The sequence below is a fragment of the Motacilla alba genome, chromosome 2, assembly GCF_015832195.1.
Source record: "Motacilla alba alba isolate MOTALB_02 chromosome 2, Motacilla_alba_V1.0_pri, whole genome shotgun sequence".
NCBI lineage: Eukaryota > Metazoa > Chordata > Aves > Passeriformes > Motacillidae > Motacilla > Motacilla alba.
In genome coordinates, this window is record NC_052017.1 from 45,947,927 (window position 1) to 45,975,136 (window position 27,210).

At 42.9% G+C, this 27,210-nt stretch overlaps 1 protein-coding gene across 4 annotated transcripts in view; it reads left to right on the forward strand.

Moving 5' to 3' along the window:
* The first annotated feature begins 4,228 nt into the window (after window positions 1-4,228).
* Window positions 4,229-27,210, forward strand: part of BMPER (BMP binding endothelial regulator) — a 147,486-nt gene continuing 124,504 nt past the window's right edge. The window contains exons 1-3 of one of the 4 annotated variants that reach the window (XM_038164763.1): window positions 4,346-4,366; window positions 5,598-5,699; window positions 5,923-6,008. In XM_038164763.1, coding sequence (XP_038020691.1) covers window positions 5,994-6,008 — 15 coding nt within the window. In that variant the 5' untranslated portion in view covers window positions 4,346-4,366; window positions 5,598-5,699; window positions 5,923-5,993. Of the gene's footprint in view, window positions 4,367-4,735; window positions 5,103-5,597; window positions 5,700-5,922; window positions 6,009-27,210 lie in introns of those variants that run through there. The other 3 variants (XM_038164753.1, XM_038164772.1, XM_038164744.1) reach the window with 3 other exon arrangements.

The window sequence follows — 27,210 nt, forward strand, 5'->3', positions numbered from 1 at the left end:
TTTTTTTTTTTTTTTTGAGTTCTTAGAAAATATAATTTAAACAACAGAAGTATGTAAGGATGACTGTGCCAGGACATTTTATGTTAATAAACTTTTAAAATGCTGCTCATTATCTTTATCTTGCCACAAATAAATTAAATGCTTTGCATGTTCCAGGGGTTTATGGAAAACTGTCAAAATTATGAGTTGTTTGATAAAATTTATAAACATTTATGCAAGTAAGTCTCACTGTAAATTTTAGATACTTCTTGTACTTTGCTTTTATTTAAAGACTTTGACCATATGTGATTTTTAATCCTGTTACAGTTTTAAAACCTGTTGGTGTGGTCTCCAGACCTTGCTTGCATCCATTTAAGTTTCCTGAAAATTTTGCAGAAGGGGAGCTTTGTCAGGAGCACCTCTTTGACATAACCAGGCCGCTCTCGAGGTTTATTAACATCATCTCCTAGAGGAGAAGTGGCGTGCAAGAAATACTGTTTGTCCACACTGGCAGAAACTCTTAACTTTAAAACAGGATTAAGCACTGAAATGAACGAACATGCAAAGACATTTCAAAGGCTGCAGCCCACTCAGTACTGAGGAATGAACTGCAAACTCCCAGCTGCTCTCCTGCAGGAAAGTGCCATGTCTTCATCACAATCCTATGAGTTACTACTGAGCTTCTCAATTGCTGTGTGCCGATGCACCATGATAGTAAAACACTTTCCCAAATTATAGATCTTTCTGCAAGAATTTTTAGAGCTGAAGCTTATCAGACCCACGCCTCCAACTACAGCAAATGTGTTCGCCCTGACCTTTGTTTTGATGGTGTAAGTTACTGGATCGAGAGTTCCTTATCTTTTGCAAGTTGTTAATAACAATAGAAATGTGTAAGCTTGATCAGATATGCAAACCACCTTCCCTGCCTTGTAAATGCATAGTTCTTTAGCAAGCCAGAACTGGAAGCAGCAAGTTGTGCCAATCTACAGAGCCTTCAAGACAGTGTATATCTGGGTCATATTTTCTTCTTTATGCTAAGAGTCTCATAAACACAAAGACACTAGAATAATGTATAACAACAAAAAAGTAATAAAAGCAGGGACACCTACAGTGTTGATGTATGTGCAGCATGTTTATTGTACTCTTTCTTGCATGATAGGGAAACTCTAGGGCAATCTCAGCCCAAGACCTAGAAAAGCAACTTCCCAAAAGAAAAAAGAAAATACATGCTAATTCTAATGACTCATGGCTGCCTTCTGCCACTTCTGGAAGAATTCCCTAGCCCATGAAGAATGGGCCTCCTAGCGATTTTGACTTGCACAAAAAATTATGAAGAGAAATGTGAATGTGATCACTGTCTTCTTCACTGTTGCTGTTGTTAACCATAAAGCTTTGTTTTCCTTTTAGGGTGGGTGCTGGGTGACCATGACATTCTTTTATGGCTGACCACTGAGAAAGCATCCCTGGAGAGGGAGCTGAGCTACGCACAAAGTGGTAATTGTGAACAGCTACTGCTCCATCAGCTGGAAGAGCCAAGGCCGACCACTGAACAGAACTGATGAACGTATCCTTTCAATAACAGCTGATACCATGCAATGCTTATGCAGAAGAGGTAAGTGGTCTGATGACATGATTTCTGTTTTAACTGCTGGCATAGCACAAAATCTCTGTGTGTATCTGATAGCAGGACACCGTTTTTCAGTGTGACCCTCTGATTTTGCTAAGACGACCACAGCTTTCAATGTTGCTTGGAAAGATAAATACCTCTTTAAACAGGGATACAAAAGGAAAAAAAAAATAACCAAACCACCTTGAAACTTAACACAACAATGAAAAAGGATGCTGATCCCTGATAAGGCAGGCTTGGCAGAGTGGGTAAGGGAGAGATAAAAACCCAAGACAAACCTGTAGCACTGAGTGGGTGAAACTAAGGTGGGGGAGGATTAAGATGGCCTATTTCCCTCCCAGGCTGGGTTTTACTTCATGAGAGATTTGAATGAGTGGTCTTCCCCTGTGATATGTCATCATTATCAATATCAAGGAAGCAACAAAGGTTGCTGCTAAGGATGAGCGTCTCTCTCATCTCCCCTCTTCCCTGATGCCAGAGGAGATAGGGAACCAGGGAGACTCGGAGGCAGCCCCAGTCCTCAGCAGGCTGGACAGCAATAGGCACTGAGGTGTGGAGTAGCCATGGTACAGGGAGACCTAAAGTCCCTTTTCAGGAGGTGCTCCAAGCAAGGAAGATGAGCAAATTCCTCACCTCAGCACTGCTGCCGCAACAGAAGATGCACAGATGGAGTGAGCTCACCCCACGGACAATGTTTTCATGTTGCTCATATTCAGAGGTAAGTTTCAGGCCTGATCAGTGTGTTGAAGGTGCTTTAGTGATGATGACAATTGTTTCTTTCCATGGAAAAAGGAAAATAATGTCACAAATCTGTACATATTGCTTTGTGACTGCTCTGCTTTAGTATAATTTCATGAAGTATTTGTCTTAAGTGAATGAATTATGGCAGGGATTGAGTGTGATGCTCAGTTGTCACCTCCTGTCTTCATTTTGTAGAGAACTTTGCTCTTTGCATTTTCCAGACTATTTTAGCATGTTCCCTGCTGTTACTTGGATGCCTGGATTGTTATTTGATGCCCTTACTGTGATTTGTGTGTTTCTCACACCGGGTGATGTTAATATTTAATGAATTTTAGACCAGCACAAAGAGAAGATTCGATGCATTTGATAATATAAGTACTCTCCTGTGGTAGTTGTCACTTAAGAAATTATCAGGGTAGATTTATTTTTCCTATGGCTGTTGCTGTAGAAAGGCTGTGGCTGCACTGTAATTAGAAAAGGGAAATGTAACCACTGATTACAGACAGAGAAGTAAGAAAAGGCCAGTATACCAGAAGATTCAGTACATCTTTCCAATGGAAAAAACATCTGGATGTGTGAAAATCTATTCTGGAGTAGTGTGTAATAATATGTACCTCTACAGGCTTACCTTTGTTTAAAATGCATGGAAATGTAAAAGTGGTATTTCCCAGAAAAAAAAAAAAATCCAGGTTACATGCATTGTACTTATATACTGAGTTGGTAATGTATTCTACACAGCATGGAGAAAGTTTTGGACCTCACTTGTATTTTTAGGGAATATAAAACCCTTATAATGGCATCTAAAGTATTCTACGTTCCTATGCAGCTTCAACCTGTACAGATTGAGGGTGGAATAAAAAAAGTAGGTTTCCCTTCCTCAGGGAGAGGGATTTTGATAGTGATGTCCAGAAGGTGATCAGTATCAGTTTTCTGCAGTCCCTCCCACAGGTGCAATTTCAGCTATTTTAGGACTTTTGCTTTCTACCCTAAAGGTAGGTGACAAGTTGTGTTGAAAGTGAGGTGTACATATCTTGCTTTTTAGAGCAAGGTGTAGACTTTCAGAGGTCTTGGCTTTTGGGTTTTACTCTCAAAATGAACTTGCAGATCAAATTGTCTTGCATCTTACTGGAAAGTAAAATGTATTTGAAGCAGTCCTGTATACACCAGCCTGCCATGCACCTGATTTTCCACTATTTGTAAGCATTTTGGAAATCACAGCTCACATGCAGTCCCCAAAGAAATAAAACCAGAACCTGTAGAAATACGAAAGCATTTTTCAACTTATTGTCAGACCAGTACATTTCAGACAGTGTTCATTTCCCCAAGTGAAACATCACAGTTTGAAAGAAATCGATTTGTAAAGCAGGCTCGGGAAGATCTGTCACAGAAGAGTCTCCTGCCGCACGCCACGAGTGTCATCCCGCCCCGACCCGCGCCTACTTGTGAGCGCAAACGCTGGGTGTCGGTGATGTCTATCGCTAACTTTGCCCGTGTTTACACCTGGGAGAGCAAAGCGTGGACCTGCAAATGGCAAGTGTTAAGGAGGAGCTGCAAAGGTTTCACCGGGAAGCGACGGGCCGAGGGACCCGCTCGGCGGGCCGGGCTCGGGGAGGGACAGCGCGGCCCGGGAGCTGCCCCCGGCTGCTCCCCAGCCCCTCGGCCGAGCCCACACCGTGCCGAGCTCCGGGGCCCCCGAGGGGGAGAGGCAGCCCCGGAGCCGGGCGGGGAGGGCCGGAGGGAGCCCCTTCGGGGAGCGGCCGGCTGCGGCCGCGGCGGGTGAGGGAGGCGAGGGGAGATCGGCGGTCCCGGCCGGGCGGGCAGCCGGGGAGCGGAGCCACTCCGGCGGACAGCCTCCGACCCTTCGCTCCCTCCCTCCCTCCCTTCCTTCCTTCCTTCTTTCCCTCCTTTCCTCTCGCCGCTCGCTGGCGGCTGGCAAAACCTGCCCGCAGCACGAAGGGCGCTGACACAAGCCGGGGACGAGCCCGCCGGAGGCAGCCGGAGCCGCCGCGGTGTGCCCAGGTACCCCGGCCCTGTCCGAGGATCCGCGTTTCCTCCCCTGCTACTCCTCTTCTACCTTTTCCTCCTCTCCTTCTTTCCTCCTCTTCTCTTCAATCCTCTCCCTTTCCCCCCGCCCCTCCCGCAGAAGCGGCCGCGGGCGCAGCCCCCCGACGCCGCTGCCGGGCCGGGAGGTGCTCGGCGGGGCCAGGGAGGGAGTGGCCGGGCATCTCCCGGCAGGGAAACGGGGTCTGGGGCTGGCAGCCTGTCTGTGCGTGTGTGCGCCGGGGGGGAGGGAGGCATGGGGGCCGGGGGGTGCCGGAGGAGGGACTATGGGGAGAGGAAGGTATAAGAAGGGATGCGGGCAAGGGAGGGGGGTGATGGAAAGAGGGGGTGCGGGACCGAGGGGCAGGCGCTGACAGCTGCTTTCCCCGCGCCCACAGTCCCCTCCCCCGGTGCCGCCGTGGGGTGGGACTCCCCGGCGGGCCGCGGTCTCCCGTCCTGCTCCCCACCCCCCCGCCGCTGCCCGGCGCCGGGGGTCGGTGCTGGGGCGGGCGTGCCGGGGGTGGGCGGGCTCCGCCACCCGACGGCGCGTCCCGGACGCTGCCCCGCAGCCGGCGGGTGGGCAGCGGCACCCCCGGGACGATGCCGCGGCTCGGCGGGGGCTGGCCGGCGGCCCCGCGCCTCTCCCCGGCCTCCGCCGCCGTCCTGCTGGGCGTCCTGTGCCTGCCCGGGGCGCCGGCCTCCTCCCTGCTCACAGGTACGGCGGGGCGCGGGCTGCGCGGGGCCCACCTGCGCCGGGTGGCATTGCGCGGGAAGGGCGGCCCGAGGTGTGCCCGCGTGGGTTGGGGCAGGTGAGCGCAGCAACCGTGCCTCTCTCCCCCCTAAAAAAAAGGTTTTCTTGTTCCTTTTCTTCACCCGCCCCATTCTCCCTGTTTCCCCTCGAGGGTTTTATCTTCCTGAGATCTGGGGCACGGAGCGAAACGCAGAATCAAATTCTAGCGCACGCGAGGAGCCATTAGACTTTGAGGAGTGATTCCAGCATGACAGAATACCGACTAATCAGCATTAGGGCCGTAAAGGGTTTCCTAATTTGATTCCGTTTGACAGTCAGCCTGCTAATTTTGACTCATTTGCCAAGCGGTTGCCGTGCATTAAAAGGATGCTTGGTTCAGGGATTGTGCTGGTGCAGGTCCTCAGAGTGCAATGGACAGCTTTCTGCTGATTTCAGTGAGCTCTGGATCTATCGTTATAGACGTATCCTGCTTTGCATGGAGTACTCGTTATTCTCCACACGTCATCTGAGAGAAGAAAAAGCGTCCTTCTTTGCTATAACTGGGGCACAAAGAAAGTCTAGGTTTGTGCAGCAATAAAAGGCCACTCATTCCCTGTTCTCTTTAGAGTCTTGCAGAAATGCTGAACGTCCTTGCCTGATTAAATTGGGCAAATTACTTAAGGGTTTAAAATCGAGGGCTAGGAATGGAGCAAGGGTTAAACATGAGCGTGACGAGGATAGTTTCCAAAACTGTCAGGGTGAAATGAAATATGCTAGTATTTTAAATTTTTTATTTCTATTTCAGGATCGGTTGCAAAATGTGAAAATGAAGGGGAAATTTTGCAGATACCTTTTATCACAGACAACCCTTGTATAATGTGTGTTTGCCTGGTAAGTGTGTATTTCAGCTAGTAAGAACATCCAGACGTGTACTAAATGTAACTGCACAGAGAGGGAAATGTTTCAGATAATCAAATCTTGGGTGACTCTGTTGCCTTTATGTAACGCAAGGTTATCTCAGAGCTGAGCTAATTGAAAGTAACCCAATACACAGTCTGGCAATCATTTTTTTGACTTTAAAACGCAGGCACAAAGTTGTACATGACTTTATTTCAGGACGTTGTGAAACCATGTTTACCATGTGAATTTGTGGGGAGAACTTTCACAGAGTTGGGGGTGCACCCAGAAGCCTTTGCTTGTAGCTCAGCAAAAAGAAGGAAAGGTAAGGTTTGGAAACAGGGATGCTTTGAGCTCCGACCTGGTCCCTGTCACAATCCCAGTGGGTGAGGAACTCCACAAGGGTGCAAGGTGAAGGCAGCAGCATGACTATGTGCTGTAATAATATGACAGTGAAAGGACAAGTGATGCTTTCGTCAGAGTGCTTTGCCTGCTGTGCTGGGAGTTCAGCAGTTAATGGCGTTGTTAGCTGATACACATTTTGGGGAGAAACATTCTGCTTCCTTGTCGTTCTGTTTCAGAGTTAAGCATTTTTGGGAGCAGTTCAGTTGGACAAGCCAAGGCCTAGGAGTTATTGTAAAACAGTCATTCTAAATAAAACCTCCTATGATATTTTTAAATAAAAGCCATAAACCTTAATTTGCTGTTGAAAGCAAAGAAAAGTATAGGCTAGAAAGCCCTATGTTTTACATGTTGGAATTTACAGAGTAGCTGAATGTAAAGAACGTGTTCTACTTTAGGACTGAAATATCAACACACCCTCTCCCCCTAATACTATTGCTGTTATTATTACTATAAGCCTATACAAGATGTAAAGAATTGTTTCAGACTGCCTTTTAGAAGGCAGTTTTGGCAACTGCAGGATCAAGATCATCTTGAACCCCTCGAGGTTGATATCTGTCACTGCACTGAGTTCAGTGGATTTTAGGTGAGATAATTGATAACTTTTTGCTTAATATTGATAAAGAATACCCTATTGATTTCTTCTGAGCAGAGTCGTATGGGAAAAAGAGGAGCATGGGATGTGGCGAGTAAAGAAATCAAAGGGAAAACAAAAAGAGAGATGAAGCTGTGTTTTATCATGGATCACCTTCCCAAATATGTCTGCCACCACTTTTGCTAATGGAAGCTGGTGTTAACCAGCGAGGAAGCAATTTATCTGTGAAAGAGCAGAAGTTCAGTCTTGGGCATCAGGGCAATAATGCATGAGGGTAAAACACTTGTATTTATAGATCTCTCTAGACCTTGGCTTTATTAAATCAATGAGCACCCTTTTAGTGTGCGAGCATGAAGAACTGCAAAAAGCATTGGATGTTAAGAACTCTAAATCCCTGTGGTTTGCAGGGCTTACTTTAGTGAAATGGCAGCTGAGGGCATTTGGCTGCTTTCTGTGCCAGGAGAACACTATGTTTTATTAAGTGCACAGATGCCTAGTGAGTTACTGCAGTTACCTGCCCTGGCTACACTCGGTTTTATTTCTGCCAAAGGATAAATGCAATCTCTGTTTCTTGAGTTGGAAGCTGGGAGACTTGGTAGAGGAGATGGAAACCAGTCTAGAGATACTGGCTTTAGTGCTGTGCGACATCCAAAGCATTGACTTATTGGACTGGCCGTAGCTGAAATCTTTGTTTAGGCCAGCCACAGGGGAAAAGATCAATTTTAAGAGGTCTCGGGAAAGAGGAAACAAAAGAAAAAATGGGGTGATTTGTGACCAGGAGGGAATAGAAAACCAGATTGCCTTACATTCAGCTAGAAATATTGATTGTTTAATAACAATTCAGTGAAGAACTTTTTCTGGAAGAGTGATCATACTCTTTAAGGGCAAACCTGATGGATGTTCCTACTGTAAGAAGTGAGCAATTAAAAAGAGAGCTTGATCAGCTGTTACAGAAAGGAAGCAATTTCTGTTTAGGAGAAGACGGAAAATTCAACAGAGGGCACCTATATTAAAAACACCAGTAAAGAGAGTCACTGGAATTGCAGATTGATTATGGCGTGTCTTCCTTAGTGGTGATGCATTTCCATGACCACAGGCTGCCATAAATAACAACACAAGTTGTGGAAATCTGAACAGCTCTGGGATGAAGAGGAATATCTAGATAACTCTGGATGCCCCCATCCCTGGCAGCGTCCAAGGCAGGGATGGGGGTCCTGAACAACCTGATCTAATGGGTGGCATCCCTGTCCATGGTGAGGGGTATGGAACTAGGTGATCTTTGGGGTCCCTCTAATCCAAACCATTCTGTGATTCTATTAACCTCCTTCCAGGACTTTGCCCATCTCACATTAGATTAGAAGACACAGAACTGAAATGCAGGAACTGTATCATCAAGTGGTTGACAGAACTTTGCAGACTGTCCTGTGGAGCATGTGGATGCATCGTAGTAAGAGGGAATGAGAGACAGCATAAGCAAAATGATCTCTGGCTTTCTCTTAATAGACTAAATCATTTTGGAGGGTAAAGCAACAGGTAGTGCTCCAGGAGCAAATGTGGTAAACACTGGAAGCTCATGGATAATGAGTAAGTTGCAATAATGAAATGAAGACTGCAAAGAGCAATTACAAAATCAATTCCTTTTACACCACTGGAAAGTCTTGGCAGGAAGACCAAAACCAAAAGTTTTGTTTTCTCATTGATTAGCAGAGACAGAGTGGACTGATCTTCATGGTAGGGCCGTGAGCAGAAACAAAGCAGATAGAGCACAGACTACTGTCTGTGGACACCTCATTGGCAGAAGTATTTATCTCTTGTTTTAGAATTTTATTGTTATCACAAACTTCTGAATCTTGAATACAAGAGGTATATTGGTGGGGATGTCCTAGAGATAGCCAAGTTTAGCTACCAAACCAGATTTGCTCATTCTTGAGCACTTGCTCTAATATGTGGAAAGAGAAGCTGAGGTGATACAGAAGTCCACATAGTGGGTAATGTGCTGGAGATTTCATACATGGTGTGTGGTAAGCCATTCACTTCTGAACTATAGGTAATGTTTTCTAATAAAAAGGCACTGCACCCACAGTGAGGTAGCTCTGCTTTGGATGTCCCTGCTTGTCAAAATGAAATGTGTTGGAGTGCATGGAACAGCTCTGGTGCTGGCTTTTAATATAAGGAAACAGGTAAGTCTAAGGGTGTGTAGGTGTGTGTGTACATAAACACTGTAATGCTCTGTATGCAAAAACTACCAGCTGAACAAGCCTATATGGGTAAAATCTCAAGTTCCCAAATTCATAATTTAGATGTCTCTACTAAATGGTTTTAATAATGCCATAAAAATGGTAATTTTTAATACCTGTATGACAATAGTTTCAATGTGAACTTTTACAATTACCACACTTTAGCAATGGCATAAACATGAGTGAATTTGATCTCCAAAGAACTTGTCATTATTACAGCTGACTGAAACAAATGGCCATTTTGTTTTTGTCCTTTTAGAGAAAAACATCAAAGTCAAAGAACAGAATATGGTTTATCCACAAGGAATTTCTTGTAGGACTGATGAAAGCTCAGGTCCCCTAACTCCTGGTCTAATGGTTTGACTACAAAGAGATTGCTTTTTACTTCATGCACTTTCACTTTACAAGTGGATGTGGGTGACGCAGTCACAATCTGAACATACTCATTTTCTTTCGTGTCTCTCTGGCAACAGGCAGGCTGTACAGATGCCAGGTTTTCGGTGTGTTTGTTCTCCTGAGCTTCTTCTGAGGCGTGGATGGGCAAAAGACAAATTAAAGCTGTCTTCATGACCCAGAGGCTTGGTGAAGTATGCTTTACAGCTTGCTGTTGCCGTCTGCAAAATGCTGTTAGAGCCAGAGTGCTCTGGTGCTCTGCCCACTTCCACTCTGAATGTCTTGTGGCTCTGCATCTCCTCGGAGATGCACTGCCTCTGGAAATAAAACATCCGACCTTGTTTTCCATAGGATTTGAGATAGTGGAAAGGGGCAAAAAAGGCTGAAGGCAACTGAAGGTACCTGCTTTCAAATGCATTCACCTTATTTGCTGTTAAACACAGACACTTGAGAAAGTACTTAGAGCTGATGGGTAAAACAGATACACAGAAGTTGCACTGGAAAATTGTTTTTCTGATTGTGCCATGGCTGAGCATCCCATTGCAACTGTGTTTATAGCTAAAGACTTTCCTGAGGAAAGGATGGGAAATGCTCACAGCTGCACCAAGTTGGGTATCAGATGAAGGTAAACACTGAAAGGTAATGCTGGATGTGATGGGCAGTAAGTTAACCAACCCTATGAATAAAAATTGTCCAAAAAAGGGAAACTATTATTTCAGATAATGGTGAGGCCCTTGACAGTAAAAAACATTGGAGAACATATGATTGTGACATTATGTCATGCTTAATGGTCAACAGTAAAAATGTCTTAAGTCTTGTTGGCTTCTGAAAATCAAAGTAGTGAAACTGTGGGTTATGAAGATGAGTGGAAAAAAAATGGCATTTTAGGGAACATTGGTAATAGGGATTATAGGTAAAAATACAAAATCTTGATGGTATTCATAATGGAGTTATATTGATTCACTTTGAGAAATTGATTCCAGTTACTAAATGCTTTAAGACTGCAAATGATTATAGCTACTACCTAATGCAAGAATTATCTTCTAAAATTATCCTCCCACATCTGTGGAAAAATGATTTTTTTTTTAAATCCATAGGAACACTTTGCACATTTTGTGCAGTTTGAGAAGGCCAAATGTGTTGCATATGACAATTTCAGATCTGTCTCTCTCATATGTGTAAGTTTTGGGCTGAAGGTAGTGGAGACATAAGTAAATTTCTGTTAGTAGAACTAAACAAGGCTTGATAAATATAAAAGCCTAGCTCATTTTGGTAAGTTTGGGACTTTTTTTATATTGAGGTTTTTGAAATGTTAGGGGGGAAAATGCTATTAACAGACTATTAAGGGAATTTTTGATTAGATTTCTTTTATTTGACTGTCAGCATTTAAAACAGGCATGGAATATTTAAGTTCGGCTTTGGTACAAGTGCGGTAAATGATGAAATTCAGCAGAGTTTTTGTTGGTACAGCTTTTTGGCTGGAAGGTATCTAGCACTCAAAATAGAAATAGGCTCACAACTGATATTATGGCATTTGCTTTCAAGAAATACGTGCTTCAACATACACGTGGAAAACACATAAAAATGCTGCAGTCCGTCGGAAATAGGTGAAATGAGAACCTGTGCTTGATTATAGGGCGAGAATGTAAAAAGACCACAGAATTAACTTCGCCCGAGTCAAAGCTCTGAGTGCTGAGTTTTTTGAAGGTGAGATGAGCTCAGCAGTGACAACGATGACAGGTGGTGGTGCCAGCAGCAGTGTGGAGAGCCATGTCATTTCATGCTCATTTGTCATCATCTCCATGGACCCTGAACACCTCGCCAGAAGCAAGCAGGGATCCAAGAATAATGTATCCATTGGCCAGTAGTATATGTAATTTCAAAATGAACATACCAAAAATGCCAGCTGAAAGGGACAGGGTAGAAGTGAGGAGCTGCAAGGAAATAGATAAGTGTACCTCAGCTAATGCTGGACTTGCTGTTGCAAGGGCTTCTAGAACTTTTTTGAAGAGAATGAGTGATTTGAGTTTTTGTATGGTTTTTGTGGGGAGAAAAGGTCTTTTATTATTTTTTTTCCCCAACATAGTTTAGAACAAAGTGAGTTGTGTCAAGAAATAGCTGATAAAAGCCAGTAGTAATCTTGACAAACCACATCTAAACCAGAGCCGTTTTCCCCACCTTTTCTCCTCCCCCCTTCCCTCATGCTTGTGCCTCAAACTTACCATTCGCACCTGAGGAGTGGTAATCATATGTCTCAACCTTTTATCACCTAAATCCAGACCAGAAGGAAATAAATGTAAGCCAGAAAGGATAACCAACTGTTGGAAATCTGAGAAAAGTTTGGAGACAGGAGCTCAGGAAACTAGAAATCAGAGCTTTGATTGCCATAAGTTTTATTCAGCATGAAATGCCATTCTGTAGTTTAAATTTCCTCTTTTAAATCCAAATGAGCAGTGTAGAATTTGACCTTTGCTCATAAAAAATTGTGTTAAATTTGTCATTATAAGGCCTAGTGTTCTGCCTAGCTTGAACTAATAAATTGGTGAAACCAAGTGCAAGCAAAACAAAAAACTGAAGAAATAACTTCGACATTTGTTCCCCTCTGCACACAAACACCCCCAGCCAAAAAGAAGCCCAATCCTAAAAACCATGTCTTCATTGCAGACTAAAGCAAAACAGCTACTAGATGTGCTGGGGTTCTTTACCTATAGCAGAGCTGATTTCTGTGGCACAGTGCACAAGTTAAAAGCACGTAGCTAGCCTGAGAGCAAGTGTTTGACACATGTTCAGTGAAGATGGCAGTGTTTTAGTACATGAGGATTCAATTGTTGTTGCTTCAAGGTATAATGCGGCCCAGATGACTTTTAGTGGAGTAGTGCATATTAAAAGCCAAACAAAAAATCATCAAACAATTCTTTCATACCTATTTTATTTAATTTAATTTCAATAGTTTACATACATCAGCTACAGAGTCTACTAAGACTGCATCTTCTTTTAATTTAAATATTCTTGGTCTTTATTACTGTATAATACAATCAGCTTTCTCTTCACCCACAAAAATAATAAACAGAGAGACAAAAAAGCCTATAATACAGTAGTGTACTGATAGTTTTCACCCCCATATTACTCCAAAAGAGAATGCTTTTTTGATCGGTGCATGAAGGGTTCCTGAAACCCAAACATGCTCCAACATGATGAAAGTTTTATTAGCTTTTTTTTCCCAAATACAGATGTATATGCAACATCTTAAATGAAAAAACCCAACACCCCTCACCCCAAAAAACAAACCCTGAAAACAAAAACCAGACATAACACCATGTCTGGTGCAGCAGGGTGTCCCATATGTGCTTTGTCACAGAAAGGAAAGAAATGTATGTATGAATATGTATATATATGTATATATGAAGGAGGTCTTGCAGGAGAGAGGTGGCTTGGATCAAGACCCAGAGGTGGATTGGGATTACTTTGGTAAGCTCTTCTGGAAGATGATTTTGGTCGGTTCCCTTGTACTTGTTCTTAATTCATGCAAAGCATCTGTGAAACAAGAGTTTGACCTGCCTGACAAACTGTCTGTGGTAGAGGCTGGTTACTCTGGCTTGATCCTTAAAATTTCCATCAGCAGTTTTGAGGAATGTTTAAGTCAGTTTAGTTCCATATACAGGTATGCCCACCCTGGTCAAGTAGTACCACATGCAATGCTTCATCTAATTTCCTCCTCTGGGGAATGAGCATGGATTGTATAGTATTGTTTGTTGTGTCTGTGTCATCCGTGGACTTTTGATGTTCACTTTCTGCACTTCATATTCAAGAGCTGCCTCAGACTGTGGCACATCCCTGCACAGGTATGTTGGCATTCAGATCACTCTGCTTTGTCGTGACAATTATTTTGGGGATGTGGTACACAGTCATGCGTAACAGCTTATGATGATGCCTTTCTGGAAATCTGCAGGCTGGAAGAAGCTATTTCATGTTGTTCTCAGACCACATGGGCTAGTGAAGAGTTCACTACTTGCACATTTCTAACATAGGCAGCTGCACTGAGCAAATACACATATGCACACAGTGCTGAACTGATTATAGGTCTTGGCAAAACCCTCCTGGAAGAGAGCTGGTGATATGTCACTGTAACAATGATGAAGATCCAATCCATCATGTATGAAAATGAGATTCTCTTTTGTGTAATTAAAGGATCAGATATCTCAAATACAAAAGAATATGTATAAATAATACATGGAAAAGTATGAAGGGCACAAAAATGCCATAAACTAAATGGAAAATATAATATAACTTGCAAATGTCTTTGGAATGCATCTACAATAAGCACAAAATGGATCAGTCTAAGTTAAGACACTTTTTTATTGCCAATAAGAAAAACATTATTAAAGAGCTGGTCCAATATCAAAATGGCATTTGAAAAGCATACATTTACCTGTATATAGTTTTTATTAGCTTTCAAGTTTCTTCCATTGAGTTGTTAATGGTCCTTTTAAGAATTATGGTTCTGTAAGTGAATGGCTCACAGTGTCAGTGCTTCTGCTGCTCTGCTTTGTGCTGCTGTATAAAAAATAGATACTTTTTCCACATCAAATATCTGGTTTTATTTCCCCATCAAGATTTAACTGAAAATTTTGAGGGAAGAAAAATATTAAAAAGCAACCAAAAAAAAAATCAAATGAAAATGCAACCTCTTAATATTGAGCTTATGGCCAAATAAAAGGCCATTGTGAAGAAAAAACCCCAATATTACATAAAAGCTTCTACCTGTAATACTGCTATTAACATGACTATCATACTGGTACTTGCTTATATTGTACCTAATAACTGGTGTGACTGCTTCCTCTGAGGCCTCTTGGCCTCTCCATCTTATGCATTAGGCTGCAGCTAAAAATTCTTAGTCTGACAGTTTGGCCAGTCGAGCTCTGTGCAGTGTTTTGCACCCAACTGAATCAAGTGCTGGGCTCTGGATCCAAGTACAGTGTGGCTCTCATCCCTTATCATTCCCAGAAGCTTACTTTGTGTGCTGACACCTGAATTTCATATACTTTTTGTCTGTCTCTCTATTTATTTATTAGACTTTTTTCCTGGATTTTTTTTTCTGTTTTCCTCATGTCTAGAATCCACTTGCTCTAGATAGTCATCCATAGTCTGGTGTCAGAGTAGGACTGTGTATCACCACCTTGCTGAGAAAATAACTTCATGCATTGTCTATGATTCTCATGCTTTTTACTTGTCATCCATTCTATACATCAACATCCTAGCTATAGTTTTCATTTTCTGTATTGTTTCCCAGATTTTTCAGAGAGAGAAGCATTGTATGTGTGTGCTGGGAAGTGCTATGGCAAAAGGCAGTACTGTGAAACAGCATTAGAGTTGAGATATATTCATTCTTGTGAGTACTAAGGATGGGGATGTGATGAAATGCCATGTAGAAAAGATGATACCAAAGATCTGATGTTTTCCCAGACAAAATGCAGTCCCAGTTTTTTTGAGTCCCTGTTTTAAGTAAACCTTTGCACTAAACTTCAGTGTTAGAGGTTGAGTGAGGCCATCTTTAACTCTGCCTCAGAGCTCTGCTGTCCTGGTTGCACTGCATTTTGTCCCAGAGACACTCCAGTTCACACCGGGCAATGGCAGTCGGTCATGTGGTAGCAATGCAGCCTGAAGTATGTGCAAACCTCAGCAAGTATTGATCCTGTAAGACTTGAGAAGTTGAATACTGCCATTTCTGCTTCACACTGGAAACCAGGCATAGCTCAGCCCTGGACATCTCAGGCATGCTCAGTGTAACCCCAGGCTCCTCTGCTGGCTGCAGGATCATCTGCCCCTTTCCCCATCAGGCCATGGTTTGAATCCTCTTTCATGGCTAAACGTCTTGCTTGAGGCATGGCAGCAGCACCTTGCACTCCTCCATAACCAGGGGGATGCAAGCAAAGATGTTGCATAGCCTTGGCCAGGAAAATCAGATTTCTGACAGCTCATAGGTTATAAGTTTATGTGTTTTGGATTATGTTTCCTTGTTTGTGGTTTGTTTTTTTTTCACCTGCTCCTGTCATGTTTATATTCAGTTATATTAAGTGGCTTCAGCAGGAAATGGGAGTTTCCCCAAGGCTCGGAATCATCAAAATGTGTTCTGATGGCCAGCTAGACTCATACATTTGCATTTGTTTTTTCTGTTTTGTCTTAGGATTTATTAGTGGGTGAAGAATAACAGACCTTGGTTGTCCTGAGATTGTCTCTTTGTTCTTTTTTATGTCTGGATGTACAGTTGAGGTATGGTTTGAGAGAGATGGAGAAGAGCTGATAAATGGTTGCTCTAGGGCTACATAATGATTATGATCTGACTGTACCAGTTAGTGAAACATCTCGAGGTTGTGTCACCTAGAAACCACTGGGGCAGGAAGGAGCCAGGCAGGGTGGCTGGCTTTGAGATAAGGCTGTTAGCTGAAGGATTGCCTGTAAAACATAAAACACTGATAAACCAGAAGGCTCTCCTGCTAGAGGGAGGCTGTTGATCATTTGCTTGTTACAGAGAATATTTTTTTTCTGTATATGACAGTGCACAGATGATAATTTTCAGATGTATCACTTAACCCTTCTACCCAAACAGTCCTGGGGATAGCTAGCCGGGTGATTCAATCTGGAAAACCCTTTTGATTCAAATTATTTTGGCAGGCAAAATGCAAAACATGCAAGTTCTTTAGCCTATAAACCAAGTCTTGGTCGATGTTAGTAAGTGCAGTGGATAAAAAATGCTGGAAAATTAAAATTGCTGCACCTTAAAATGTTGGGGGTCTGGTAGTGTAAGGAACCTTTTTAACAGATGCATGTTTGAGGCATAATCTGTCCATGGTCTATAGGCATGAAGCATTTCTGGAGGAAATTGTTGATGTAGACATTTAAGATGCAGCAGAATGCACTGATACTGAACCCAGAACTTGTTTAACATGAAAATACAGAAGAAACTGAAGAAGTCTGCAATTTTTATGGCTTGTGAGAAAATGCCTGTGTATGTTCAGTTTAACTTGGCAAGGTTTTCAATCATCAAGAAAAAATCATTTGACCCAAAAATCAACCTGAAGCTGAAATTTATAAAATATCTAGAACTTGAGGCTGTGATAGTAAGAAATTTGAATGGTTTAATGCACTTGTTATGTGAAGCAGATGTATTTGCTGCCTAAAACTTTGTTTAACCGTTTTAGTATAAAAGGAGTATTTTTGGTATTATTGGGGTTTTTTTGAAATAATTAAACCAGTCCTCATAAAAAGAAACAAAAAGGTGGAAGCCAAAAAAGGGGAAAAGGAAGCAAATAATGTATCAGAAAAGGGAGTTTTGCTGCAAGGCAGCCTTTTGGAGAGATGAGCAGGCAGCTCCAAGCCTGTTCAGTGGGCACAAGGACTGCGGGCAGGAGAGGATGTGGATGCAACGTGACTTCAGGAAACTTATGCCTGGCTCTGGAACCAGAGGTTTAGAAGGATTTGCAGTCTCTTCTGGAGAATTAATGTGACTCCTGTGTATTTGTAGACAACTTGTGTCTGTGCCCATGAGGTACTGTTCCCATCAGAGGATTTAGGTTAACCTGCTGAGTGGTGCTGCTGGCCCAGGCAGCCCATGCTTTCTGTCTTCCTCCATTGAGAAGACAGCTCTGAAGAGGAATTCCTTACAGCTGTCATGCCGAGCAGAGAGCTGGCAGCAGTTGCTGAGTACAAGGCCTTTCCCTAAACCCCCCCTCTGTTTTGGGGCCGAGCACCTCATGCTGTGCCATTCAGGGTTCACTGCTCTGACCTGGGTGACAGGAGCATCTGCTTCTATATCATAGAGCTTAATAGTTGGAGGCTGGGGGAGAACAGCAGTGTATTGTATAAAGCAGTATGTTGAGAGTCACTGATGAAGAGATTAGTGATCTCATCTTGGTCAGGAAATTTTCCCCTCTTCTCTAGGGTAGAGAAGTACGTTTCAATTGCCCATGTAAAACGCAGCGGTGTGGACAGGCTGGATGAAGCAGTGTTTCTCTTCTAATCCAGACCTGGCTGTGACTTGGCAACAAAGACTTTCTCTAATTGCAGAAGAAGGTACAGTTAATAAAAAATTAGGTTTCCAAGACCTCAAGTGGATACTTTTTTAGTTTTCCTCGGTTCAGCTGCAGGTTCTCTGTTTTACACGACACTTGAATCTCTCACCATAAAGAGCCCTTCTTGCGCTAAAGGCGTGAAACTTTTGGATTTCAGATTGTCTTTGTGCCTCCCCTAGCTGTCCAGGTAGAAGGATTGCTGCTGAGTTCTCACTCAAAGAGAACAGTGCTGTCCCACACAATGAAATCATGTCTGTCTGCCTTCAGAGCACTGTGGACTTTGAGCCAGGCATAATCTGTTTCCTGACATTTGAGTCTCATTAATTGGGTTAACAAGATGCTATCTACACTCCATACTTATGTAAATAGAACCTGCTAGCAAAGATCTTAATGGCACCTGATATATCACACTGCCTTTACATCTATCAAGAGGTACCACTGCAGGAGTCACTTCCAAAAGCAGGTTGTGTTCTTGGTCCCATGGGTCCTTTTATAAGCTGTAAGAAATGCTGGTGGTCAAGGCCAACTGTTCAGATGTCTTTCAAGTGTCCCACTGGTGACCAAATCTCACTTTGTCAAGATGACAAATGACTTGTGCGTACCCTGTTCACCTTCGAGCTTCACTCTAATGTCAGCTCCATTTACTTGTCAGAAACAGGTATTTTTTTTACTTCCTGCGGTGCAAGTGGGGCAAGGGAAAGGAAAGAGTGAAGGGAACACAGGCTGAAGAAAAAAAACCTGCTTGTATGGCTTCTATTCAATGTATTATTATAGTTGAGATTTGCAAGCTTTGGACATACCAGAATCTGTTTGTTTGTACATGTGCAAAACAGAAAGAAGGGAATTTGCTTTTCAGAAGTGAGAACTGTCCCTGCAGGGCTACGATTATGCAAAAACATGTTTTAACCACTGGATTTTTCAAGAAGAAAGTGGTTGTGTAAGATGAGTTTCTTATTTTGGACAGCAAATTTTTTCCAGAGCAGCATTTAAAAATAAGTGTTTAATTAACAGGGTCTACCCGGAGCATAGGGCATTGTGCATGTGTCTGCACTGAAGAGCTCAACTCAAAGCTCTGAGCTCTCATGGGTGGTTTCATTGACTGCAGTGGTATTGTTATGTGGCTAAGTGATCACTGCTGTGATTGAGGGCTGTTACATCTCACCCAAAAGCAGCCATGGCCAGGCCACAAAATATGGTCAAAGTCAGCTCAAGGACTGTGAAAGTGACACTGACAGCTTTGGCTTTTAGTTTCTTCTCAATGACTTCCATATCACTTTTGCTTAGTCCACAAGTCAAAATATGCTTTTTCTCCTATTGGCTACAGTGTTGGCTGAAGTTTTGAAAGTCACAATCTTACTTAATTTGGCAGTGTGATTGATCACAACAAAGGAAAGCTTTTTCTACCTTTCTTCTTTGCATCTGATGGAGGCAAAGAAGTTTCAGTAGATAGGAAGTAGAAACACACAGAAGTGAGACGTGTCAAATTAAACATCATGGTGTCATAAGCTTTTCTGACTAATTCTCCCAAGACCTTGAGCCTTCCTTTGCTGGCAGCAGCTGGATGAAGACATCTTGAGGGTGATGCCTGCTGTGAGTTGCCCATGACCCAGGATTACCACAGCCCCTACAAGATTTTACTAGCAGCCAAGCAGCAGTTGCAGCAGAAATGAGTGAGGCTTTGAGAGTTGAAGGCAGCATTAAAAGACCCTGAAAACTTTTGCCTCCTCTGAGGGGTCCTGCCTGAATTGTTCCTTTTCCTTGTCTCTTCCCACTCTTCTCTATGCTGACTGACAAGTTGAAAGCTCTGCCTTCTCTCTGCAGACTCTGCTGTGAATAACCTTTTTTTATTTTCTAAAACCACTGCGTAGCACAGGCAAGATCATGTAAGAAAACAAATTCAGGGTCAGTTCTCAGTTTTCTTGCAAGTTCATTAAAACAGCAGTGTCTGGAGGCCTTTTGCCTAAATAATTTCATAATAGAAAACAGACTCTCATTGCTTCTTTCTTTTGGGCTACTATTTTTATTTGGTTGTTGTTCCTCAAGCGTTTTGGTCCTATTTCAAAACTTGCTTCAATTAAATGAAGAGACTGTTTTTTTGGTGCTTTCCATTTTTAAAAGCTGTACTGCAAAATTTCTAGGAGTCCTCTGGATTATGAAGCTACGATTGACAGGGATTTTCCTCTCAAAATAACATTAGAAAACCCCAAAGTGTAGCTTAAACATTGTAAAGAAAATAAAAAAACCCTCCCCTTTCTCTCCTCCAGCTGAGATCTCCTGTCGCTGCTTCTGGCATGCATCACATCTTTGAGGATACAGTATCATGAGAAAACTGTCACTTGGTGATGTATTAGGGTAATATATCATGAGAGCATCGTTTCTTTAGAGGATATGGGCAGTAAAAGACATGATTCTGGCCAGACAGAGCAGCAGGGGACCCTGCTCTTTTTCTTTCCTTTTCTTTAATCTAGCCCTGTTTTTGTGTTGTACAGAAGTGGGTTTCTTCATGGGATATGACTTGTTGCAGAGTAAGTTAGGAGGCCCATTGGGCTTTTTAAAGTCTTTAAGAAGTACATGGCCTCAAGGGCTGCTTTGTTCTAAGTTCTTAGAATGGACTGAAGCCCAAAACTAGAGCATTTGCCATTGCTGAAATTTCCAGTGTAAAGACTGAGTAAGCAGGCTTCAGACTGAAAAGGTAATAAAGATGCAATGACAGGTAAGTAGTATTTGGATAATATATTTAGATTTAGCCCATCAAATTGTGATGAAATTATACTTATTTTAAAAAGCAGTCAATGTATCTTATTTTAATAAATGTCAAATGAAATTTTAATTCACAGCATTAGAAGAAAAAATACCATTGGTCAGTATTCAGTCTCTAACAGAAAATAGTTATCAAAAATAGGAATTCTGAACTGATAGATTTGATTTTGATGTGCTTTGATTTTATGTCCTTTTTATTGTTTTAATGGTTTGGTTTATCTCTCATTGACAATATCTACCAGGAAATAGCAGTGTCTAGAACTGGGATAACATTAGTAAAGAAAGAAAAGCAGAATGTTTTTAGGACACTCTTTTGATGGGCAGGGCTAATTTTTGAGATGAGCCAGAACATGACACCATGGCTTGATGCAGTATTTTGAATTCAAATGATATAATAATTTATTTTAAATCTTTGGTGTAGTCTGCTTTGCTCTCTATGAAATCAGCTAAATAATTCAAGAGTGTCATCAATGATTTTTAGGAGTAGAACTATTTAGGGTGTTTTCAGAACAATTTTCTTGGCAGACTTCTCCTTCTCCAAGCCATCCTATGGCACTTAAGGGGGACCAGTACACTCCAGGATACACTCAGGACAGCAGCGCTGTTCCACATCTGCTGACCTCAGCTGTGTTTGGTGGATGAAGCTCAGGTAGTGGAAGCTTTTATGGCTCTCAATTGCCTGTCACTTCTCTGGGAGAATGAATTCTCCAGCAGCTTCTGTCAGGGTAAACCAGACTAGGACTAGGCTGGACCATGCCTTCAGCATCACCCATTTAGCTGAAAATGGGTTGGGGAGTAACCATCCAAAAGGTTTTTCTAACTGCTCTGAGTAGGTGAGAACATCCAGGAAGGGGTAGATCATAAACTCACAGGGCTGGGTCACTGAGCTGTGAGCTTTTACAGCAGCATAGGTACAGGTTTGCAGCTGGAGCTTCAAATTGACAGGTATTGCCTGTGATTACCTTTTCCTTAGGTATTATCATCAGATTTAAGTAATTGATAATTGATTCAAACTCTTCATTGACAAAGTAGAAACATAATCCTGTGAATTAAAATTCTCAGAAAAATATGTGAATTTTAAAAGTGTGCATCTCATGAAATGTGAAGGTGTGATCTCCCACAAGAATCCCTGTGTGTAACCCTTCCTTGAATTCCGGCTCCTGGATTACTAAGGGTATTTTTTTTACTACAGTAGAAATGGCTGGGAACTTGTGAAGGCCCTGTTTCTTACTGCTAGAAGACTGCCATGCTATTCTGCTGACAGGTAAAGAGTGTTGCCTATAACTGTGCAGCTGAAGAGCTCTAATCTGAAGCTGCACTTGGAAGTTGAGGTGGAGACAGGGAGACTGAGACCTACACGGTCTGGATCCTGCTCTGGCTTTCTCACTGACTCAATCTGCAGTTACAGTAATTGTGCCTGGCCATGTCTACCTTGTCCCTAAGCTCACTGGAGCAGGGATGTGCTGCAAAATGTTTAATGTTCTGGGACCCTGACCCCAGCTGTAGCCTTAGTATTAATGCCAGCAAATGTAGGAGGAAGAGATGGTGCTTTCTTTTCACCAAATACTGGTGCACAGGGCTGCTATCAGGGAGTATTGGGATTGCAGCTGGCCACCAAGGTCACTTTCCTTGTGCTGGTGTACATCATTAAGCACAGTGAAAATATAAAAAATTCTGTTCAGTCTGTAAGGGGTTGTGAGTGATTTGTCCTGAATCACTTGCACATACTCATGTGTTCCTCACAGCAGTGGGGAATACCCACTTGAAGTGAAATTTGGTGTCATCTTTCAGCAGGGCCTTTGTTTTAATCATCTTTCCTACGGAGTGGGGAGAGCTTGAATTATGAAGGGGGATGGTTGATGTTGGCTGAGCATCACCATTGGGAAGGCTGAAGCCTCCTCCCTGCTCAGCCTGAGAGGCCAGATTAGCTAAACAGGTTACAGGGATGAAGGGGCAAATCAAAGGCTACCTAGTGCTCTGCTCAAAAAAGGAAAGAGAGACTGTGAACTGAATTAAAATACTGTCATTTTTATCTAATGAAATTCATGCTGAAATCATGGTCATGTTCTGCCACAGGCAAGGACCTAATGCTGAAGGTACTGAAGCATTTGACTTCACTCCTGTGAGTTCTCCCATTACAATTTTATGTCCTTAAAATAATGGAACCTTTCTCTCTCTTGGTGAAGCATATGCCTTGGTGTTTGTAGGTTTATGTGGAGACAATGCTATCATTTTCCTGAGAACAAACATCATTTGATAGGGAAATATTTTTTCCACCTTGAATTTAGAAATACATCTAGTGTGCTAAACCATTTTTTTTACTGTACCTACAAAATTTGTTTTGCAAGGGAAAGAAACCCCAGCAGATAATTGGACGGGAATAAGGGAAATGAGACCTTATCCTCATTTCCCTTGACAGTGATTCAAAGGGTCTGTAGACATCTCTCCCTGAGGAGTGGTGTCTCCTCCCTGAAGCCTAATGGTGTGGCTCTTGCTCAGGTAGAGAAATGCTCATGGAAGACATCAGTCCCACAGTTTTAGCAAGGATCTCTTGCTTGTATCAACTCCGCCAGTTAAAGGGAGGTTTGTAAATCGGGCCTGAGACAGAGTTCCAGGCAGGAGTGCCAAAGAAGCAAGGGTACTATTTTCAGAAAGAGCCTCAGGTTTTGTCTAGACCATGAGTTAAGCATGTGTCTGAGCCTGTTCTTGAGTTCAAGCTGGCCCAACATCAGGGTTGTTTGCACATAAACATAGGTACAGGCACAGGCTTGGGTGCTCCCAAGCTTTGCTGAGGGACAAAGCCTGTGACCAGTGCTGGCCCAGACCTTTGCTCCTATGGCCTGTGTGGTGTGTGTGGCTTCTTGAGTGCTGGAGAGGATGCTCTGGCAGCTCCTGGCAGAGAGCCCAGCAGCGTGGCCTAAGAACATGGGGATCATGGCACGTGGCAGGAGCCGGCGTTCGAGCCTGCCCTTTGGCTTGTGGTGGAGAGGCTGTATGTATTCATGTGAATTGAATACACTTGTTTCACTAATTTTAAATGGCTCTTTATTCTCCTAAGGCCACATGTGTGTATTTGAAACCTCCATCCCATATTCCTCGGGGGCAACTTTTGCCATTGTTTGAAAGTTGTTGTTTTCATGGGTGATCCCACAGCCTTCTCCTAGCAGAAACTTAAGGACACCCTGAGCTACTTGGTGAGGAGTCCTATCAGAATTACCAGCAGGACTATGATAAATAGTGATATAAATTGAATGTTTTCAGGGTTAGTCATTAGTGGTAGTTGGTATTCCGACCTAATCTCTCTCTCTCTTGCTTTTATTATTTTTCCCTCCACAGCACTTTTTTGGTTAAATGAAAGTTTAAGTAACATTTTTCCCATTCAGTATAAATAATTAATAACCTCGGGGTATTAGAAATGCAGTGCAAGCTTCCTAAAAGCATTTTCAATACATAAAAGGAAAGAAAGAAAAACAACCCCTGACCATCACTGTGGACATCTGGCCCCCTGAGAAACCACATCTTCAATGTCTTCTGCAGCCAGCTGTTACAGCATAAGAGTGGGCTCAGGATACCATTGATGGAAGCACTCCTTGCTACAGTCCTGAATAAATGAAGCAGACTCCTATTTTTCTTTTTTTTTTTCTTTTCTTTTTTTTTCCCTCTTGAAGCCAAATCCAGGTTGAAAAGAGCCATCCTCCTGGTGGCTGCTGTGAGCCGGCAGGAGTCCAGTGGGGAACCCTGTAGAAAGTTGGCTGTGGCTTCCAAGCTGTGGTTTGGCACATATCCTCTCCAAGATCGCTGCCAAATATTCAGACTCCTTTTTAGTGTGTGGGTTTCTTTTTTTTCTTTCCTTTTCATGTTGGCATTTTATTTAGCTCTACCATATGAGTTTAAGGCTGTTAGTTTGATACAATTTGTCGCCAGAATGGGCTGTTTTGTGTGGGGTTCTTTGATGGAAGGTAAAAATATGAGGTGCATGTCAAAGCTGAACAAATTGCGTTGAGAGGAGGTTGTAGTAAAGGTAACATGAAGCAGTAGCAGTGATATTGGGTCTGGTTAGTGTATCTCTCTTGTGTGGGAATTTGACATCACCTCTGCATGCCTAGTTAAGGAGATCCTTGGTTCTCACTGGAAAAGTGTGGGAGAGGGGAGAAACATGGACACCCAACAAAATTTCTGATATTTTTCCCAGATGCGTTAAAACATGAGCTCTCCACAGTTGTGCTTGGTGAGTGCAGTGAGGAGTCCAGGGTGACCCTCCAGCACTTCCCTAAATTTTCCTTTCCAAGGGAGTCTGGGATTCCAGTGTGAACCCTTTGCTGAGCTGAGCACTGACTGGGGAGTTGCGTCAGATGCGGCAGCATTGTTCTGGATCAGCCTGACCTCTTTTAAAAAATACACATTTTTCCAACACTAATAGAAACCTTAGCTGAGGTTCTCTCCCTTTCTGTGTGTGTGCCTGAGCACTAAATTAAAAAAAAAAAATAATCCCAGATGTGAATCTATAAACCATCTGTTTAAAATAACTATTGTGCAGGACTATAATTAAAAGTTATTTATTATGAATCTTGGGATCCTATTATGGATTTGACTGACTCCCAGCTTTCTGACTTAGCAAACGGTTTATGTATTTATGGGCCATGTGTCTCTTCCGCACTTCTTGGTGCCAGAGTGCATGTCCTTTAAACAAAAGGGAAAAAAAATCCCCTACCCTCCCATAACTGTTGGCTTCTGACTGTTGCCGTCTAAGAAGTTTTCTCTTAAGAACAGCAAAATTCAAAGTATCTGAGAGCTTTCAACAGATTCAGAGACGCTGTTGACAGCCCAGATGGAGGCTTGGTAATACAGCTCTCCTGCATGCAGCTACTTAGTGACTTTCTAAATGTATGGCTGTGAGACAAGTAATGAAATGTTATGATTACTGGGGGTAGGAGGGGACATAACTGGAAGGAAAGGATTAGTTGCTTAAGTCTCATTTGCTCTCAGCCTCCACTTTGCCCTTGTGAAATGGGAGGGGAGGAGGCAGCAGAACTGAAACAAGCAGATGGACAGTAGACATTAGGAACAGTGTTTTGGGCAACTGGGTGAAGGGAAAAACCCAGCCTCCAGATGACAATTACTCTTTTGTTTTATTTTTGTACTTTTTACACCCAGTGGACCCAGGAGATCTGCACTGGATAATGCCTGACTGCAATAGACTAAACAATGATTTACCAGCCCTGCTTTATCTGCTGCAGGCCTGTGATGGATCAGCATGGTATATTAACCCTTTCCTCCACATCTGCTGATCTTGTTTTCCACAAAATACAGCACTGAGATAAAACAGCAGGACTTTTTAGAAAGAATTTTGGGATAATAGTAAAATTGTAGTAGAAGCAGCAGGAGGATGCACTTCCCTGGAGCTGCATTCATCTCTTCTTACTTCAAGAGGGATTTTGCCATGAGGACTATGCCAGGGCAGCAATATGTTGCAATTGTGGCTCTGCTGTATTTTTTTTTCCCCAAAAGACCCCACAAGGAGTGGAGGGGCTGCAACCCTGAGCAATGCTATACCTCACACCCTGGAAGAGCAGCCTGGCCCTGGTGGCAGAGAGTTGGCAGCTTGGGATGACATTTGAAAGAGCCTGTTTTGGGGCTGTCTGGGCCTTGCCTATAACAAGCTAGAGAGGATGAATATCAGGTTTGCAAATCCCACCCTGTTTTAGTGCTTAGCTGCTCCTCTCTTTTTTGCTGGCAAATATTAGCTCTATTTACCTGGGATACATGGAGCTGTCCTTTAAGGCAGGAGGATCTTGCAGCTTCTCCTCCAAGGGACAGAGCTAACCTTCCATTTTAATTTGGGGAAAAAAAAACCAAAATAAAAGAAACAAAACAAACAAACAAACAAAAAACAACCAAAAGAAAAACCAAATTAAAAAAACAGCAACAAAAAAGTGCAGTTGGTGGTGAGTGCAGCACCTCCTCCCCATCTTTCAGCACCGTGCTGTAATAACTGAGCTTTGAGTCAGTGATCCAGATTTGCTGCCCTCCACATCCAGAGGCAATTCAATGGCTCATCTCCTGCTTTCCCCACAAGTGCCCTTGCTGTAAGAACCAGTGACTTGTGAGGGCACAAAGAACAAGCCCCTTTCTGCTGAAGCCAGGCCACTGAACTGCAAATAGTTCAAAGTCTACTGAGATAGAGAACGGAAGAGTGAATCTGTAGCCTACTGCTTAAGCCATCCTCCTAGGGGGAAGGACCCTTCAGGTCCTGCCACTGCACTGTGGGCCACTAATATTCTTCATGTGGAATAGCTGCTTTATGCAAAACAGCTCTTGGCATCAGCACATGAATTCCAAAATCTTCCCTCCCAGAAAGGAGGGAAGCAGCAAACCAGCAGCTTTGCTGGTGATCAGGAAAGAAGAGCAAGACCCGGATTTGGCTGGCCCCCTGGGGTGGCTCAATGATACCAAGCTCAATTGGAGAGAATTTTTCTATTTTAGCAATATGGGGGAAACAGAAGGCTTCTACTGGAAACAGTAACTAGCAAGTATCTCCTGTTTGAAATATATGTGTCATCCTTAGAAACTCCTTGCACTGCCAACAAGAAAATACCATTTCAGGATGTACCTGAGGCAGAAGAAGGCAGACAGCACTCAGGGAAGAAATAGCCTGGGAAGCTGGGCTGCATGAGGAATTTGCCCTAGAAGTCCTCTGGGAACCAGAGAATTTAAAAAAACCCAGAGCTGTTATTTTTTTG